Genomic DNA, 14736 nt, shown 5'->3' on the forward strand with positions numbered 1-14736 from the left:
AATAAAGTCCTGTTCCCTTTCCCCAATAAAATCTAAAAAAAAAAAAAAAAGACTATGCAGTCTTCTCAGTGTGACTCAAGGGGCAAGTCCTGGGTGGGGCTGCTAGGGGAGAAGATTGCTATTCCTATGGAACTGTAGGCCTGGCCATCATGTACCAGAAAGTGACACAAGATTGTATTTGGGAGTGGATCCTGGAAGAATAAAGGGGAATACGACACTGAAAAGAAATTGTTGATACAGGCACACTCTCCTATGCCACGGAGTTTAATTAGCCTGTCCAGGACCAAGGTGATGATTCTATTATGCTCCTGGGTGGGCCTTCGAGGCTTGCTATAAGGCATGGTACACACGAGATAAAAGTAGAGATACTAGACTTGCTGGGGAAGACTATAAAAAAGTACCTCTGAAAGCCTAGGGAAGATGGCATGGCTCTACTCTCTACAACTCGCAAACACACCCATCTAGTGTCTGTGTCCCCAGGAGGCCTCAGAGACACTAACGGATCAAGGTGACAAGGGACACACTGCTGAGGGGGCACCAGCATCCTTGAGATTCTCTTTAGGGACTGTAGTAATGTGGGAATGTTTTACAGAATTAGATTCCCCAGTAGCAAATAAAATGTTTAGATTTCAGAATAATAGAAACGTGGCAGAATTTAACTTTCGGAGCTGAATGAAATAATTTCTTTTGTAAGCAGCAAGGTGAGAATGACACCTGGGGTGGTGTGAAGAGCTGGGCCATAGGTATCTATAGATATAGCTAATAGGATGTGTTGGGATTTTTTAAGGCAAGATACTTGAGTAGCCAACAAGAATATTACTTCATATATATCATCAAAAGAAATTAAAACTCTATCATCAGATGGCTGAGGTCAGCTATCCCAATAAAAAGTCAAGATCCTGTGCCCAATTTCCAGACTTGAGCGAATTTTTGGACCTAGAACCTGATGATGGAAATGAGCATAGGTCTCACAAGAAATCTTCCAAATGTACGTAGTGGTGATTCTCTGAGTTTTTCACCAAAAGGACCTATGGCCGTTTACTCAAGTAACTGTATGCCAGACAATGGAAAATACACAGATCTTTTAAGAGTTTTTGATACAGCATCTGAGTTAGTGCTAATGCCTGGGGACCTAAAGCACCATCATGACCCCTGTTAGAGTACAGTGTATGGAGGGAAGGTAATATCCATCTAACACTGAGTCCATTCCATCCATGGAGCCACCCAGCAATCAGTTCCCAAGTTCCCAAATGTATAATCAGGACACATGTAGCAGGGGGTCAAAATGGTTCTTTAACCTGTTGTTCCTTAAGCTATGAAATAGCAATGACTGTCTTAGGAAAGGCCAAGCAGAAGGCCCTGAAAATTAATTTCACCGTAATTACTATCATGGTAAACATAGTAATTTGAAAGCAACCTCATATTCCTGGGGAGGGAGGGAATGACAGAGATTAATGCCACCAGCAGAGATTTAAATATGCAGAGGCTGTAATCCTATTACATCTCAATTTGATGCAGCAGTCTGGCTTCTGGAAAAGCTAGGCTATTCTTGGCTACTACATGACCACTAGAAATTTAAGCTTACAGCCGCCAGCATGCAGACCTTGGTGGACTGCATTCCTTCTAATAGCAGTGCCTAAGCAGAGATCCCAGCTAGTGGCTCTGCCCTTCTAGCAGAGCCAGAAGTCCCATGTGGCTAGAGTTTGGTTGGCAGTTCAGCCTGATTTGGGTCCCCTGTCAGGCCATACCAGCATGGAACCCATTGTGCCACCCCACCCAGGTGGTAAAAGCAACTTTGCAGCCCCAGCCAACTGCTGAGTGTAGCTCCTGGCTTTCCTTTGCCATCCAGAAAGTCTGGCCAGGGGACTGGGCAGCTACAGGCACAAGCCTATGGTACTGATGAGCAACAGAGCCCCGTCTCCAGCCCTGCACAACAGCAGAGCCCCACCTATGGCCCTGTCCAATTGCCAAAACAGATGTGTCCTCACCTACTTAGGAGCCTAGCCAGTGAGCTCACCCAGTCAGAGATCGTTGAACTCCATCCAATGGGGGAACCTGGAGAGCAATCCTGCCAAACAACAGAGCAGTCTCTACTCACCCCCAAACGCAGGATACAGCTGGAGACCCCTCCAAACCAGAGTGTGGACAAAAACTGCCAAACAGCAGAACACAGACAGTGGCCTAACTGATTATGAAGCCAACCTGTGACCCTGCCAAATTCAGGGCACAGTTCTCTGCCTCACCTTATAACAACACAGTGTAGGGCTCCATGTGACAGCAAAATCCAACCTGTGGCCCCTCCTAAACATGGAGTCTAGCCAATGGCAACATCAGATTGGGGAGTATAGCCTGAAACTACCCAACCAGGAGCTATTGCAGGAACACCCTGTAACACTGACCAATCACAGAGTCCAACTGGTGGCATCAGCCTGGTAGCATAACCAGAACAAAGACAATTGCAGAGCCAAGCAAGTGGGCCCCCTGACTGTAGTGCACAGCCAACAGCCCTGCACCATCAGAAATGTCACCCAACCACAAAGCTCAGCTAGCATCCACCCCTCAACCTCAGAGCATGGCAATGGCCTTGCCCAGCTGAGAGCCTGATAACATGGCCCACCTGTCCATGGATGCTACCAGCTAGTCCATCCAGAACCCAAGCAGAGATGACAGATGAAGATCTTTTTCCCTACTGAAGTGAACCTGTAACTTCTGGAAGAGGAGACCACTTACTCAAGTGCTCTGATACCAACAAAAAGAATCAAGAATCATGAAGAATCAAGTAAACATGACACTACCTAAGGAAACTAATAAATTCTAATATCTGCCCCTCAAGGAATGAAGACTTATAAACTGCCTGACCAAAAAAATCAGGCTAATCCTCTCAGAGAAGTTAACTACAAAAATACATGGACAAGTCAATTAAGTGAAGAAAACAATGCATAAACAAAATCAGAAGTTCAAAAAAGAAAAAAAACTATCAAAAAGACAAACAAACAGAAATCCTAGAGCTGAAGAATAGAACGAATGAACCGAAGAATTCAATGGAGAGCTTCAACAACAGACTGAATCAAGCAGAAAAAAAAAAAGTGAACTAGAAGATAGGTTATTTGAAATTATTCCTCAGAGTGGCAAAGGAAAATTTAAAAAGAGTGAGGAATACCTAAAGAACTTAGGTGACACCATCAAGGAAATATACACACATTATGGGAATACTAGAAGGAGAAAGAAAAGGAAAGGGACAGAAAGTCTACTTAAAGCAAAAATTAGTGAAAACCCAAATTTTGGGGAGAAATGAACATTCATATTCCTGAAGCCTAAAGGACTCAAAACGTTGAAACATGACCTGAATTCTCGGTTGTACACATTTGGGTGTACTTTCTTCTTAGTTACATACACAGCGATTTAGAGCAGAAAGGAGGCAGAGAGAAGGTTGTGGCCCAAATTCCTTGACAAGAGATGTCTGTGTGAATCATTTCCTGAAACAAAAACAACATTCCACAACCATAACTCAATCACCGCCTTTAGCAAAGAAAAAAGAAATTCTTAGGTGTTTTTTTTTTTTTTTTTTTTTTTGGCAACAACTTATATGTCTAATCATTATAGATAGTTGTTAAGCATTAATTCCAACTGAAATTTTATAGTAACCCATGTCTCTTCACTACACATACTATTTGCTCTGTTATTTTGTTTATGAAACAAGCCCACTCTAAACAGGTGTGTGTTTATGCTCCCATGAGCACAGAACAAAGTGTGCATAGTTCTGTTTGCGTGTCTCCTAACAAAGGTGTGCCTCTGATGCTCTGCACACAGCATCACTCCCCCTTAGCTGGGCAGGGGGCTCGGGGGCCCTGGAACCACTGGGGTCTCCAGAAGCAGGGCTGGGCCTGGAAGTGGCCCAGCTAGTCTGGCCAGAGCTAGTGTGCTGCCTACGAGTGGGGACAGAGAGTTCTGCTTCTGACCTACAGGAGTGAGGTCCTAACAAACTGGCCTCCTGCAGAAAACATCTAGAAACTGGACAATATTCAGAGAACAGCTGCCTGAGACTTCTGGAAAGTGACAAAAGGCAGGGCAACTCTCGAGGGAAATTGAAACTCAGAGGGAGCCAGAATAAAATATTTCCTGTTTACTATGGTCTGGCTGTGACAGCAGCCATAGGCTTGCATGGGATTGCACAATCTTTGGTAGAAAATCTGCTTTCTTCCTGGTCAGCAGAGACAGGCAAGAAGCCAGGGCAGCCAGGAATTCTGGAAAGCAAGAAGGGAAATCCCAGGAAGGAGAAAGTCACAACCAGGAAGCCCAAACTCTGGGTATAAACCCTCCCCAAGTCTTCTGACCTGACTTGTAAACTGACAAGTAAAAAGGTGAGACAGATGGGGACCAAAATACTTTATTTCCTGATAAGCTAGATCCGGGATAAGGCTTACATGTACGGTCAGAAAGGATCCCTAAATCTGAACCCCAGAATAGGGCTTCACCACAAGGCCTCAGGCTGTTCCACCCACCACACCTCCCCACACCCCCCAGGCCGCTGTCCCTGTGCACTTGAGCTTGGAGGAGCACAGAGCCCTGGCCTCTGCAGGCAGGACGAGCCCAGGACGCCCACAAGGAGCAGACTCACCTTTTGCATAACTGCCAATCCTAGAGCCTCCCCAGAAAGAATGGAGGGCAGGAGTCCCGCTGATGGATGCACCACCTCCTAGAAAGGGACACTGTGAGGACCTGAGTTTCCCACTGAGGTCCCAGGTTCCCGCTCCCTCTCCATTTCTGCATCCACAGAAGTGCTGAGGGTTTCCATCCTCTGGCCCAGTGGCCAGCATTGCTGCTGTCATTAAATGCTCAGGTCTGGGACTCTACTGCCTCATCTCAGGGGACAAATCTCTGTCCCCGCAGGGTCTCCCAGGTTGGAGATTCTGCCCCACTGCTGAGGTCTGAACGAGGTTGCTCCTGGTGAAGCTTAGGACGCTGGTCCCCTTGGTGTGTCCTCCACCACATGTCCCTCCTCACTCGCTGCCTCTCCTGCTTCCCAGGTTTCCAGGCCCAGTGCTCGGGCCGCCTCCCAGACAGCAGACGTGGTCCCTGGTGTCAGTGCTCCTTGCAGCCATGGAAATTTCCTTCAAATCAGTGCAGCAGCGTTGTTAGGATTCAACCTGCTTCTGAAGATGGTCCTGTCCGGTTCATACCCGCGTGGGTCTGACATTCATGTCCTTATCAAGGAAACTGCTTTCTCTGCAGAGGCCTCCTGATTCCACGGAAAGCACGGCTGCTCTCGCAGAGTGGGGTGCCTGCCTGTTGCGACCTGCACAACACAAGCCGTGGGAAGGCGAGGGAGGCGGCGAGGGTTAAACTATCATAAAGAGACAGAGACTCAAATACAGTTAAATCACAGAGGACCGAGGGACTCGCAGCCTCAAGGGACTGGAGCCCAGAATCGGGTTGTCGTGGGTATTTATTGATTTCTTACAATAAGCATCACAAAATTAAAGGCAGGGTCCGTGAAATTCTCATACCACACCTTAAAATTCTTCCAATTCCCAGATATCTGTCCCAAAGCAACTGATGTTTATTGTCCCCAGGCGACTAAGGTGGGTGTGTTCAACCCCCTGGGGGAGCAAGTCTCACAAGGTAAAACCATCCCATGAGCTAAGCAGGAAGAGCGATATCTTATCACTCTAAGAAGTCCTTTGCATAGCAGAGGGCAGGACAATTGGGGCATGCATTAGCAGCTTCCCATAATGGTGAGGAGGAGGGGTATGGCTGCCTCCTGACTTTTATTATGTTAACTCATGGGGGTCCCAATGGGGTCCCGTCTGGCTTAAGTCGTTCCTCCCATGAGAAATCATTACTCATCTTTGACTGCAGACCCAGCTTACAAGGACCAAATATAGAGACTTAGGATAAATGAACTCAACCCCAAAGAGGGACAGTCCCACAAAGTTTTCTTTCCCTAAGGAAAGATTGGAGGGGACAAACGGCTAGGCTGCTGTGTGACCACACCTGCCCAGCTTTCTCTGACCCCACAGGAACATCTCCTTCCTTGGACAGGGCAGCCCTAGTGTGGGCGTGCCCACCCGGAGAGCTGGCCCCTGTGGGTTTGCCACCCAGCAGCTGCTATCAGCCTCTAATTCAGGTGATGTATTTGGTGACTGTAAGCAGACCCAGGGAAAAGTGTCACATTAATACCAACACCCAGCATGGTGGTGACCTGGTCTGCCTGCTGCTCAGGGACAGAGGAGGGAGAGAGGTGACATTAGAAAAGGCTGCTGTCATATGCGTCAGACCCTGTCTGGGCCCCATGCACAATGGAAGATCGGAGCCTAGGACAGGTGTGCCCTTCAGAGACTCAGCTTACTAGTCTTTCTCCCCCCCAAGTAAGGGAAGGAGGGTGCAGCGACAGAGAGATCCCCACGTGTGCTGCACCTGGTACACACCGACACACTGCCCATTGGTAAAGGTGTCCTCATCTGTGTCCTGGTATCTCTTCCAACCAGAATGATGTTTGCTCCTTTTGGGGAAAGAGAAGTAGAGAGAGGGTAGAACCTTCCCCTGCATCTTAAACGTAATCGGGCAAGAACCTTATTCACAGCCAGAGGAAGTCGGATTCAGGGGAACAAATGTGGAAACCATGGCTCTAGAGTATGTCCGCTTCTCCAGCCCTGGGTCGGAACATGGGGAGCAAACTCTGTAAACTCTGCACCTCTTAGAAGGTGGGAGCAGCTGAGGACAGCGGGATTCACACAGATGATTAGAGTCTTTGCACAAACAAGGGGGCTCCTGGGAGCTGGCCCTGCTCCTCCTCTGGGGTCCTCCTCCCCTGGCCTCCAGGCTCTGACTGTCACTCCTCGTCTTCCATTCCTGCTGCCCTGATGGCTGAGAACCACCAGGGGCTGCAGGAGGAGGGAGACAATCTGGCAGCTCAGGGAATGTTACTTTCACTTCTCTTTTCCCCATTTGGGTGGAGCCTTCTCAGGGAGAGTCAGTTCACAAGCTTCCTGCTCAGGACTGCAGCCTTACTGCACTCAGGAGGGAGAGACCGGAGGGGTCAGAATCCATTCAGCTCCTGGGACAGAACGATGGCCAGTGGGTGCAGTGACCTCAGCACCAGGTCAGTCTATCTCCTTTAACTTTCCCTCTGGCCGTGTTGCTGCTTTAGAGGCTGTTATTAGATACCTTAACCAAGATAAGAACCGTCACACACAATGTAATGAAATGCAGGAATCTGTAAAGAGAAACCGGGTTTTTAAACTGCAGCAGGGTAGCTACTGGCATGAATTTAGCTTTCCACACTCACATGATTTGTTTCACAGCGACTGCTCAGCTGGCAGGCCCATCTGGTCTCAGCTGTCCTTTCTGACGCTTTGAGGCAGTGGTTGTTATTTTCTCGTGATCTCTGAACCGTCTGATTTCCTTCTGGCCTCCTGCACCTTCGCTTAGGCTGTTTCAAAGAAGGTGCTTTAGAAAATATAAAATTCAGGATAAACACATGACTTGTTTGCAAACACTGAGTGCTGTGGTCTCATACGTGACCTGGAGATGGGTCAACTCCGGGCCAAGTCCCATTTCTGGGTGTGGTTCCGGGTTCTTCCTCGACAGATCTCTTTTTAAACACTTTTTTAAATTATTGGTTGCAGGTGTACGAAACAACATAGTGCTTAGACATGTACACAGCTCACAAAGTGATAACCCCTGTAAGTCTATTCCCTAGCAGACACTGTACATAGCCATTAGAATATTATGGACTATACTCCCCGTATGTACCTCACATCCCAGTAAGTCTTCTACAACGCAAATCTGCACTTTCTAATCCCTCCACCCTTCCCACCCAGCCCCGCAATCACCTCCCGTTTAGCAACCACCAGGCTGTTCCCTGTATCTACGGGTCTGTGTCTATTTTGTTTGTTTGTTTATGTTGTTCTTTAGATTCCACATGTAAGTGAGGTCACATGGTATTTGTCTTTCTCTGTCTGACTTATTTCACTTAGTATAACCTTGATCAAAGGAGTGAAAAGATTAGAAAGGACACTAAAGACTAGTGCAGGCTGAGTATTTTCATTTTCATTTTCTTCTCTGGTTATACCTCTGACAAGGAAAAGGCTAGAAATCCTGTCCCTATCCCCCTCCCATCTGGCAACCATCAAAATGTTCTCTGTATTTTTGAGTTTGTTTCTGTTTTGTTTGTTTAATTTGTTCTTTAGATTCCATATATAAGCAAAATCACATTGCATCTGTCTTTCTCTGTTTAATATACTCCACTCAGCACAATACCCTCCAGGTCCACCCATGCTGCCACAGATGGCAAGAATCCATTCTCTTCCATGGCCAAGCAATATTCCATTGTATATATGTACCACCTCCTCTTTATCCATTCATCCATCAACAGACACCCAGGCTGCGTCTGTATCTTGGCCATTATAACAATGCTGCAATGAGCATACAGATGAACACGGTCCCTCAAAGTAGCATTTTGAGTTTCTTTGGATAAATACCCAGAAGTGGGATTACTGGGTCCTCTTTGTCTCTTGTTGTAGCCTTTGTTTTAAAGTCTATTTTGTCTGGTATAAGTATTGCTACCCCTTATTTTGTTTGTTTGTTTGTTTCCATTTTCATAAACTCTCTTTACTTTCCATCCCTTTACTTTCAATCTGTGTGTGTTTTTCAATCTGAATGAGTGTCTTGTAGGCAGTATATGTAAGGATTTTGTTTCCTTATCCATTTTGCCCTCTTATGTCTTTTGATTGAAGCATTTAATTCATTTACATTGAAAGTAATTGTTGATAGATATGTAGTCATTGCATTTTATTATTCTTAATTTTGATATGTATATTTTTTTCATCTGAAAGAAGTCCCTCTAACATTCTTTGTAATACTGGTTTGGAGGTGTTGAACTCCTTTAGCTTTTTCTTGTCTGGGAAGCTCTTTATCTGTCTTCAATTTTAAAAAATAGCCTTGCTGGGTAGAGTACTCTTCTTGATCATACGTCTTTTCATTGCTTTGAATATTTCGCGCCAATCCCTTCTGGTCTGCAAAGTTTCTGTTGAGAAATCAGCTGACAAGCTAACGGAAACTCCCCTATATGTTACTTGTTGCCTTTCTCTTGCTGCTTTTAGGAGTCTCTCTTTGTCTTTAACCTTTGCCATTTTAATTATAATATGTTGTGGTGTGGGCCTCTTTGGGTTTATCTTGTTTGAGACTCTCTGCACTTCCTGGTTTGTATGTCTATTTCTTTTGCCAGATTATGAAAGTTTTCAGTCATTATTTCTTCAAATAGGCTCTCAATCCCTTGCTCTCTCCTCCTTGGTACCCCTATCATGCAAATGTTTTTACGCTTCATATTCTCCCAGAGGCCTCTTAAAGTATCCTCACCTTTGAAAATTCTTTTTTTCTTTTTGCTGTTTCAACTGTGTGTTTTCTGCTACTTTGTCTTCCCATTCAGTGATTCGATCCTCTACATCATCTAGTTTGCTGGTGATTCCGTCTAGTGCCTTCTGCATTTCAGTTATTGTATTCTTCACTTCTGACTTGTTCTTTTTTATGGTTTCTACATCCCTTTTAATGTTTTCTATCTCTTTGTTGAAGTTCTCACTAAGTGTCTTGAGCATCCTTATAACCATTGTTTTGAATTCTGTATCTGGTACGTTGCTTGCCTCCATTTCATTTAGTTCTTTTTCTGGCATTTTCTCTTGTTTCATTTGGGATGTATTTCTTTGTATCCTTATTTTGGCTGCCTCTCTGTTTGTTTCTATGCATTAGGTAGATCAGCTATGTCTCCCAGTCTTGGCTGGGTGGCCTTATGTAGTAGGTGCCCTGTGGGGCCCTGGCACAGTCTTCCTTGTCACCTGAGCTGGGTGCTCCATGAGTGTCCCTTGTGTGGGTTGTGTGTGTCTTCCTTATAGTTGAGCCTTGATTGCTATTGTCACATCAGTGTGTGGGATTGACCCCCAGGCTGACTGGCTGTGGGGTTTGGCCACACCCACACCTTACAGGGTGCTATGCAGGGGTCTTGCCTCACTGGGTGGAATTTACCCCAGTGAACTCTGGTGCCTGTTGAGACCACCCTTTGTGCGCCACTTGTGGGGTTAATGGGTGGTGCTCTGCTGTGGTCTGAAGCCAATCTCCAAGTATGTTGGTTCTGGGGCCTCTTCGGAGGGGCTCCAGTGCAGGTGCAGGTCACCCACTGCCTGTGACTGGCTGGGGGCTACTTGGTAGGAGCTACAGAGTGATCTGTGGTGGCTTACTGCCTGTGCTAAACTTGAAGGCACGTGGGAGAGGTCACACTGCAAACTGAGGATACCTGCCACCAGTACCGGGCCTGGGGTAGCTCTGCAAAAATTCAGGATATCCTGAGGCCTGCTGCCACCTGCCAGCTCCTTTAAAGTTCAGTTGCTAATAAAGCCTCATGTAGTATGCACATTGGCTGAGACGGGGTCTCAGTGAGTCACTAGAGTGGGAAGCATTGTAGTCACCAGGTTAATGTAGATTCTGGTTTGCTTCCAGTGCTCAGCCTAGAGCTACTCAGCAAAAGTCTCAGAGCACATCAAAGCCAGTTGCCACCTGCCTGAGGCCGCAGACCCCAATAGTTTTCCAAGAAAGTGTGCAATGCGGGTGGAGCTGGCTGCTTGCCGAGAAAGTGCCTCTGGCACTGGGGAAGTTGCGTAGGGTGGGGTCCCTGTGAAGCTCACCAGAGGAATTCAGGTTCGGATTTGTCCATGTGGGAGAGGGCTGAACACAGGAAAGATGGTGCCTGCCTGCTGGCTGCACAGGTAGAGGACCCCACACAGGGAAAATTGCACTTTTCCCTCCAATCCTCACCCTGTACCCACACAACTCAGTTTCTCCTTGTATGTCTTCGATACATCCCAAGTCTCTGTCCCTCCACTGTAGCCCAGGGTGAGTGTCTGTGAGCGAGCGAAGCTGTGTTTAGGTCCTTTAAGAGGACATCTGGTTTCCCACAGTTTTCTATACCACTGGAATAGGAGGAATCCCCATGTTTTCATAGCCAAATGTTGTGGGGGCTCCTCTTCCTGGCACCAGTGCTCCAGACTGGGGAGCTTGGTGTGGGGCTGGAGTCCCTTGCTCTTATGGGGGGAAACCTACGTGGCTGAGATAACCCACCCGGTTCTCAACAGCCACATGGAGGTTTGGGGCTGGCCCATCCCGCATCTCTGCCACTTTTACCAATCTCGATATGGCTTTTTCTTTCTATCCTTAGTTATAAAACTTCTGTTCAACTAGACTTCAGATGGTTCTCCAGGTAGATTGTTTTATAATTTAGTTGTAATGTTAATGTATTCATGGAAGGAGACAGGCACAGGATTTATCTACTCCACCATCTTGGATTTTTGAGTTTGCCTTTTCTGATAAGATGTAATATACCTATGGTTTGCCCTGATCCCAGATGAGGACATCTAGGGCTTCAACTGAGAGACTGCATTCAAGTAATATTCTCCACTTTTCAAATTTTTGTCATATTTTCAGCCATTTGCTTCATTCAGTGTTAGAACTGAGAAAAGTTCCTGAGGAGAAAAACCAACTGAAATTTTAATTCTTTGAAGTCTCTAATTTTATATTCCAACTTCAGATGCATCAAAACTTTTGTTAAGTTTCTTTGTCCTTCAGCCATAACCCTCTGCCTGTACCAATCCCAGATTATCAGCCTTTAGCTATGTCCAGAATTGACATGTGTTCCCAGGAGACAAAGCGATTACATTTTGTAGTTAGATTATGAGCCTCTTCAGGGCTTTCAACTCTCTCCCTTTATGTTCTATAGATCTCATCATAGTTATCATTGCCATTTCTGAATGGTAAGCCTGCAGATAATTCTGAGCTTTCCAGATATTTTTGACATGGTTTCTCTAGCTTCTTGGCCTGGAAAACTTTACCAAGTATCTTGATGGGGAATGTGACTATATGTTGGGTCCCCTCACCTGCAGCCCTGCATGACCATTACAAACTCTTCTGTCTTCCTTGATCCCAGCCCAGATTTGATCTTGACCAAGCCCAGATTCTCATTCTCTGCTCTGTGACTAGTCTTTTCATTTTCTTAAGGAGACTTTTGAAGCACAAATGATTAAATATTTTAAATTCTAAGTTATCAATTTTTTTTAAATTAAAAAATTTTTAATTTAAAATTTAGATTATGCTTTTGGTGTTACAGCTCCTTTTTGTCTAACCCAAAGTCACAAAGATTTTTTCCTACATAATCTTCAAAAACTGTTATCATTTTCACTTTACATGGGAACAGCTTCATAATTTGTGGGATTCAGTAAAAAATGAAAGTGTTGGGAAGCCTTGTTCATAAATCATGAAGAATTTCAAAACTGTGAAAGCAGAGCATTAAACCAAGCACAGGGCCTTGTGTGACCACATAGGGTACATGCCCATGAAGCTGGCCTGCCCTCACATTTAAGTCTACAATACATTTTTGAGTTGATATTTTGTGTGGTGTGAGGTAAAGGTATAAATTAATTTTTGTACATGTGGATATCCAATTGTCCTAGCACCATTTATTGAAAAAATTAATTTTCCTCTTTGAATTGCCTTGGCACTTTTGTTGAATTTTAATTAACTAAAAATATAAGGGTTTATTTCTGTACTCTCAATTCTTTTCCATTCATCCATATATGTATTCTTATGCCAGTACTATGTGTCATTTTTTCTTTTTTATTAAAATATAGCTAACATACAATATAATATTAGTTTCAGATTACTGTAGCTTCATAAGTGTTGAAATCAGGAAGTATAAGTCCTCCAACTTTGTTTTTCTTTTTCCTGATTGTTTTGGCTTTTCTGGGTCCTTTGCATTTGCACATAAATGTTAGTATCAGTTTCTCAATTTCTGCAAAATGGACACTGGGGAAATGATAGGAATTGCATTAAATGTATTGATCCATTTAGGGAAAATTATCTTAAAATTATTGAGTCTTCCAATCTAAAAAAAAAATTAATGTCTCTATTTATTTAGATCTTTAATTTTTATGTGCAATATTTTTATAGTTTTCAGCATGAGTCTTCCATTCCATTGGTTTAATTTATTTCTAAAAATTGTAATCTTTGCCTATCTTTATTTTTAAATTTGAGAAGCCAACTTTTAAATTTCTAAGTTTCCTAGTTTATTGTTTTATAAAAACAATATTAACTCATAAGCTATGTGGTATTAAATATACTTACTCTAAAGTCTTGTTCAATTGGCACTATTATTTCTATTTCCTCTGATCTCATCAAGAAACGGTGAAAGAAGGATCTGATGGGACCAGGGTAGAATCTTACACTCTTCACTAAGGCATCCTAACAGCCTCGGATGTAGCATTACATGCCTTTCCCAACATTTCTTCCAAATATTACACATAAGATTTTTATTACTTTGACTTATATAAAAATAGAGTCATAATATATTAATCTAAACTTAATGTTTTTATTCATCTATAAAACTATGATCTTTCACCAAATTAATAAAAATAAATAGCTACCGTGTTTCCCCGAAAATAAGACCTAGCCATACAATCACCTCTAATGCATCTTTTAGAGCAAAAATTAATATAAGACCTGGTCTTATTTTAATATAATATAAGACCGGGTAATATAATATAATATAATATAATATAATATAATATAATATAAGGTAATACCAGGTCTTATTTTAACATAATATAAGACCAGGTATTTAGTATAATATAATATAATACCGGGTCTTATATTAATTTTTGCTCCAAAAGATGCATTAGAGCTGATTGTCTGGCTAGGTCTTATTTTCGGGGAAACACGGTATGTAATGTTCCAATAATGTGGATGTATCATAATTTATTCAACTATTCATCCAAATGGAAAATCAGGTTGCTTTTAGGTTTGGGGGTCATATTAAGTTATTATTATTGTGTTTTTTTTCACTACTAAAGACAATGCTTTAATAAGTGCTTTTGTACTGATGAGTATCTAATCAACAAGTATTTATTGGCACCTTGTGTATATCAGGTACTCGAGAAAAGTTAATAGAATCTCTGTCCTAATTGCATATATATCTGGGGGAGGACAATGACAATTATAAGATAATAAATACTAAATAAAATACATAAGTAATTAATTTAGTATGTTAGGGAGTAATAAGGACATGGTAAAAAGTAATAGAGCTAGATTAGGAGGTAGGGAGTACATGAACAGAGTGGGGGGCTGTGGCTTTCTTAGGTTGGTCAAAGTAGGTCTCATTGAGAAGGTGACATGGAAGAAGGACCTTAAGGCGATGAGAGTGTTAGTTCACCACATGGATATCTGGACAAAGAACACACTACACAGAGCAGACAGCCAGCACCAACTTTCTAGGGCTAAAGTGTGCCTGGTGCGGTCAAGAAACAGCAAAGAGGCGGTTTGACCAGTGAGAAGTGAGCTAGGGAAGACGAGAGTAGGACTGGATTTTTTCGGACCCTTTAACACTGTAAGGACTTAGTTTTCCTCTAGGGGAAATGGGGAGGCCCTGAAAGTTCTGGAGCTCTAGTTTCTGTAAGATGCTTATCAATGTTTTTATTTCCATAGAATAGGTTCCAAAAGTGGGGCTGGCTGCTAGGCCAATATATAGTGCCTCTTAAAATTTAGTAGATATGGCCAGATCTTTTCTGTAAAGGCTACAGCAATTCACACTCACACCAGCAATGAATGTCTGTTTCTCTAAATCTTCTGCCATGCTGCAATGTCCCTTATGAAGTTGTGTTTGCCAATCTAATGGGTGAGCAATGGTTTCTCATTGATGTT

At 43.6% G+C, this 14736-nt stretch overlaps 1 protein-coding gene across 4 annotated transcripts in view; it reads left to right on the forward strand.

The window, feature by feature from the left end:
* The first annotated feature begins 6754 nt into the window (after positions 1-6754).
* The window catches only part of LOC109451464 (nuclear body protein SP140-like protein), a 35954-nt gene continuing 27972 nt past the window's right edge, over positions 6755-14736 (forward strand). The window contains exon 1 of one of the 4 annotated variants that reach the window (XM_088794339.1): positions 6755-7102. In XM_088794339.1, the coding sequence (XP_088650465.1) occupies positions 6864-7102 (239 nt within the window). In that variant the 5' untranslated portion in view covers positions 6755-6863. The remainder of the gene's footprint in view (positions 7103-14736) is intronic. The other 3 variants (XM_088794338.1, XM_088794337.1, XM_074331398.2) reach the window with 3 other exon arrangements.

Source organism: Rhinolophus sinicus, chromosome 17, assembly GCF_057876585.1.
Source record: "Rhinolophus sinicus isolate RSI-liver-muscle chromosome 17, RSI-T2T, whole genome shotgun sequence".
In the NCBI taxonomy this organism is placed as follows: Eukaryota; Metazoa; Chordata; class Mammalia; order Chiroptera; family Rhinolophidae; genus Rhinolophus; species Rhinolophus sinicus.